This window comes from Eretmochelys imbricata, chromosome 13 (genome assembly GCF_965152235.1).
Source record: "Eretmochelys imbricata isolate rEreImb1 chromosome 13, rEreImb1.hap1, whole genome shotgun sequence".
NCBI lineage: Eukaryota > Metazoa > Chordata > Testudines > Cheloniidae > Eretmochelys > Eretmochelys imbricata.
This window is the reverse complement of record NC_135584.1, coordinates 32,611,663-32,617,053: the sequence shown is the minus strand read 5'-3', so window position 1 is coordinate 32,617,053 and position 5,391 is coordinate 32,611,663. Positions and strand designations below refer to the sequence as shown.

General features: G+C 49.0%; 1 protein-coding gene and 1 non-coding gene across 2 annotated transcripts; one reads left to right on the top strand and one right to left on the bottom strand.

The window, feature by feature from the left end:
• Positions 1-367: 367 nt before the first annotated feature.
• On the top strand, positions 368-1,409 carry LOC144273819 (olfactory receptor 11A1-like). The gene has a single exon (XM_077832523.1). The coding sequence runs from the start codon at positions 441-443 to the stop codon at positions 1,407-1,409; it is 969 nt and encodes a 322-aa protein (XP_077688649.1). The 5' UTR covers positions 368-440.
• A 436-nt stretch (positions 1,410-1,845) lies between these two features.
• On the bottom strand, positions 1,846-1,918 carry TRNAK-CUU (transfer RNA lysine (anticodon CUU)). The gene has a single exon. It is a non-coding gene; the product is annotated as a tRNA-Lys (tRNA).
• Positions 1,919-5,391: the final 3,473 nt, after the last annotated feature.

Sequence of the window (5,391 nt, the reverse complement as noted above, 5' to 3'; positions counted from 1 at the left end):
AGGGTGATTATCCATTGGAAAAAACTGGCAAGGGAAGAGGTGGATTTTCAACTCCTCATATCTCCAGATCAAGACTGGCTGCCTTTCTGGAAGGTCTGTCTCAGCCAAAAACAACTTATTGAGATCAGTGCAGAGTAAGTGGGGAAATTCTGTGCCTTTTGTTACATAGGGGCTCAGCCTGGATGATCCAATGGTCTCTTTTGGTCTTAAATCTAAGAATCCGTGAATGAGAAATGTTGGGGTGTGGGGCAGAAGAGTGGCAAATTAACTGGGTGGCAGTGCCCTGAGTTGGAAGTGAAGCAGTTTCTCTGGTCTGAGAGAATATAAACCCAGCTCTCTGTTTGCAGTGGGAACTCTTCGGGGATCAAATGATGGAAATCAACGCAATTTCATGGTACAGCCAAATCTTTTGATGCTCATTACACTTTCACTATCACAGGATGCAGCTCATGGAGAAAGGAGAAGGGAAAAATCAAACAGCCATCATGGAATTCATCCTCCTGGGGTTCGGGGATCTCCCTGAACTGCAGACCCTTCTCTTCCTCATTTTCCTGGTGATCTACATTGCGACCATGGCTGGGAACATCCTCATCGTTGCGCTAGTTGTGGCTGATCAGCACCTTCACATCCCCATGTACTTCTTTCTGGGAAACGTGTCCTGCTTGGAGACCTGCTACACCTCCACCCTCCTACCCAGGCTGCTGGCCAGTCTCCTGACTGGGGACAGAACCATTTCTGTTCCCGGCTGCATCATGCAGTTTCATTTCTTTGGTTCTCTAGTAACAACAGAGTGCTCTCTCCTGGCAGCCATGTCTTACGATCGGTATTTAGCCATATGCAAACCGCTGCACTATGGAACCCTTATGAATGTCCAGCTGTCCCTCCAGCTAGCAGCTGGGTCTTGGATTAGTGGATTTCTAATTTGTACAATATTCACATGTGTTACATCACAGTTAATTTTTTGTGGCCCTAATGGAATTGACCATTTCTTTTGTGATTTCACCTCACTGATTCAACTCTCCTGCAGCGACACCAGCCAGATCACCCCACTTATGTATATATTTTCCTTCCTAGATGCAGTTTCCCCTTTTCTATTAACCCTGGCTTCCTATATTTGTATCATTGCGACCATCCTGGGAATCCCATCCACCACCGGGAGGCAAAAGGCCTTTTCCACCTGCTCCTCTCACCTCATTGTGGTGGCACTTTTCTATGGGACCATAATGATTGTCTACATGCTACCGAAATCTGGTACCTGGAGAGCCTTGAACAAAGTGTTCTCCGTCTGCTACACAGTCCTGACGCCCCTGGCCAATCCGCTCATCTACAGCCTGAGAAACAGAGAGGTCCAGGAGGCCCTGAGAAACGCTGTCAGGAGGGCTGTGACCCTTACAAAGAATCCACACTAGTTGAATGAAATGAAGATCAGTCAGGCTGGGTACTATTGTGAAAGAAGGAGGGTCTAAGTGAGCCCAGATACAGAAATGCAGTATACAAGAGATGTTTGTGCACACACACACACACACAGAATAAGAGGGAGACAGATAGTTGAAATTTTGCAGAGGAAAGGTGTGGGAGAAGATTTTGACTTTTCATCAAAACAACTGAAACCTGAAAAATTTTGCTTTCTGGCAATTGACATCTGAAAACCTTCATAGAATATCAGGGTTGGAAGGGACCTCAGGAGGTCAACTAGTCCAACCCCCTGCTCAAAGCAGGGCCACTCCCCAATTTGTGGCTCAGAACCCTAAATGGCCCCCTCAAGTATTGAACTCATAACCCTGGGTTTAGCAGGCCAATGCTCAAACCACTGAGCTATCCCTCCACCCACCAAGTTACTTGCTTTGCCCAACATGGGGCTTGAACCCATGACCCTGAGATTAAGAGCGTCATGCTCTACCAACTGAGCTATCCAGGCTGCTTATAATGGACTGCTCAGATGGAAACTGTCAAAAAAATGCCATGCACTGTTGTGATTGTGTTTAACCCCAGATGTTACAGAGACAAGAGGACTGAGTTAATACCTTTTAATGGATCGTCTTCTACTGGTGAAAGACACAAGCTTTCAAGCTTATACAGAAGAGCTCTTCTTCCGGTCTGGGGAACATACTCAGAGTGTCACAGGTGGAACAGATTGTTTAGCATACGTAGTTAGAACATATTGAAAAGGACTGATATCAAGTGATCACTTTATGAAAAAAGTGTTCACATCAGGTGATGGGGTGTTTTTGTCTTTTATCATTTTTCAGTGTCTTCATTTGAGAGCACAGTGATTGTCTGGTTTCATCCACATAATCGCTATTTGGACATTTAGTGCACGGCATGAAGTACACCACATGTTGTGATAGGCTTGTGTAGGATCCATAGATCTTGACAGGTATGTTGTGGTGGGTGCTGATCATTGTAGCAGTGGAGATATGGCTGCTGCTGTTGTTCTGGCCGGGTCTGGTGGTCGCTTTGAGGTGGTTCTGGCTGGGTCTGGTGGTCGCTTTGAGTCTGTAGGGAGCTGGCTCTGCTGATGAGGTTGGAGAAGTGAGGGGGTTGTTTGAAAGCCAGACGTGGGGATTCAGGAAAGATTTCTTTCAGGTTGTGATCCCCAAAGTGTGGATTGCAATTTTTTAAATGGCAGGTTTCAGAGTAGCAGCCGTGTTAGTCTGTATTAGCAAAAAGTAAAGGAGGACTTGTGGCACCTTAGAGCCTAATAAATTTATTTGAGCATAAGCTTTCGTGAGGTAGAGCTCACTTCATCGGATGCATTCAGTGGAAAATACAGTGGGAACATTTATATACACAGAGAATATGAAACAATGGGTGTTACCATACACACTGTAAGTAGACTGATCACTTAAGATGAGCTATTACCAGCGGGAGAGTGGCGGGGGGGGAGAAAACCTTTTGTAGTGATAGTCAAGGTGGGCCATTTCCAGCAGTTGACAAGAACGTCTGAGGAACAGTGGGGCGGGGGGAATAAACGTGGGGAAATAGTTTTACTTTGTGTAATGACCCATCCACTCCCACTCTCTATTCAAGTCTAAGTTAATTGTATCCAGTTTGCAAATTAATTCCAATTCAGCAGTCTCTCGTTGGAGCCTGTTTCTGAAGTTTTTCTGTTGAAGAATTGTCACTTTTAGGTCTGTAATCGAGTGACCAGAGAGACTGAAGTGTTCTCCGACTGGTTTTTGAATGTTATAATTCTTGACGTCTGATTTGTGTCCATTTATTCTTTTGCGTAGAGACTGTCCAGTTTGGCCAATGTACATGGCAAAGGGGCATTGCTGGCGCATGATGGCATATATCACATTGGTGGATGTGCAGGTGAACGAGCCTCTGATAGCGTGGCTGATGTGATTAGGCAGATTCTCACCCTTAGGCCCTGTCTACACTGGAAAGTTTCTGCCCAGTAAAGCAGCTTGCTGCTCTGTAACTCCCAAGGTGTACACACGGCCAAGCCACTTAGTGCGCAGAAACTGCACAGTTGTAGCACTTTAAAAACACAACCCCGACGAGAGGCGTACAGCTTTCAACACCGGGGCTACAGCACCGCGGTGCCAGTGTAGGCACCCTGGTCGATTACAGCGCTGTGATTGGCCTCCAGGAGGTGTCCCACAATGCCTGTGCTCACCTCTCTGGTCATCGGTTTGAACTCTACTGCCCTGCCCTCAGGTGACCAACCGTCATCCCCACCCCCTAAATTCCTTTGGAAATTTGAAAGTCCCCTTCCTGTTTGCTCAGTGACGCATGCAGTGGTCTCAGTGCATCTTTTCAGGTGGCCGTGACTGCTCCATGGACCAGGCGATCCCCCGCTTGGAGTAATGCCGAGCTGCTGGACCTCATCGGCATTTGGGGAGAGGAGGTTCTGCAGTCCCAGCTGTGCTCCAGCCATAGGAATTATGATACCTTCGGACAGATTTCACGATGCATGACACAATGTGTCCTGGTCCTGGCCCCTGTGCAGTGCAGCGTTAGAGTGAAGGAGCTGCAGAACGCCTACCACAAGGCACGGGAGCCAACTCCAGTGCTGTGCCCATGAACTGCTGGTTCTACAAAGAGCTGGACACGATACTTGGAGGCAACCCCACCTCCACTGAGAAGGCCCCTGTGGATGCTTTGTTGGCTCGCATGCCAGCTGAGAGTGGACCAAGCCAGGAGGAGGAAATCTTGGAAGAGGATGTGGGGGGAGAGGGGGGGGACCCAGAGGGAGAGGATGACTCGGAGGCTGGAGATGCATGCAGCCAGGAGCTCTTTTCTACCCCGGAGGAGGCTAGCCAGTCACAGCTGTCAGAGCTTGGGGAAGTGGAAACAGGAGAGGAGGCCCCTGGTAAGTGGACCTGATTTTGGGAATCGCCGAAGCAACTTGTTGGGGGTAGGAGGGCAGGAGGGTGGAAAAAAGCAGCCTTGTCGCCCATCTCATGCCTACCCTGAGCGGTGGAACAAGCTGTTGATGACTTCCTCACTTCACGGGAATCTCCCTCAGCGATCTCCAGGAAACTCCCGTGGTGATACTGGGCAATCTGCTGCAGAGCTGCTTTGTTTCTTGCCCCATTAATGGTAACTTTCCCATGCCACTGTGCCATCATAGATGGGGGGGACCATTGCTGCACACAGGTGAGCCGCATGGAGCCTGGGCGGAAGCCACAGGCTTGGAGAAGACCCTCCCTTGATTCCCTGCTCACCCTCAGCAGTGAGATATCTTCCATAATGATCACCCCCTGTGTAAAGTGTGAGGAATGGAATGATTATCAGGCCCCCCCTATAGTGCTGGCTCTCCCCAAGAGCCACATGCCCTGCGTACAGCAGGCTCCGGGAAGAGTGATTTACCCTGCCCCTGTGGCTGCTCACCATTTGGGGGGTCTTGTGGCTCATGTGCGCTTGCCTAGGGTCAGACAGTTAGTGACAGGTGTGTGAGTACTTGCTGTGTTTTAAAGCACTGAATCAGTGCTGTCTGTGTTGCAAACAATACTGCTTCTGTAAAATGTTGCATTTAAACTTCACAGAGATGACCTTGGAAGCCCAGCCTCCCTCTTGGTTATTGGCAGCGGAACGGCTGTGCAGAATTAGAAAGTGTCCAAGAAGAACTAAGGAGGACTTTCTGCGTGAGGTTATGATGCACTCTGCTGCCAAGAAACAGGAACTGAAGGAGTAGCAGGACAGTGAAAAGAGGGACCGAAAGGAGTATGCGGCACGCCAGAATGAAGCCACGGAGAGGATCTTGAAAGTTATGGAGCACCAAGTGAACACGTTCCAGGCAATACTAGCTCTTCAAACCGAGCAGCTCTGCGCCCGCCCTCCCCTGCAGCTGCTGTCGCAAAACTCTTTCCAATGCACCCCCCAGACAACGCCAACAAACTCTTATCAGCCTCCTGGCTCCAGTCTGTACCCACGGCATTCCAC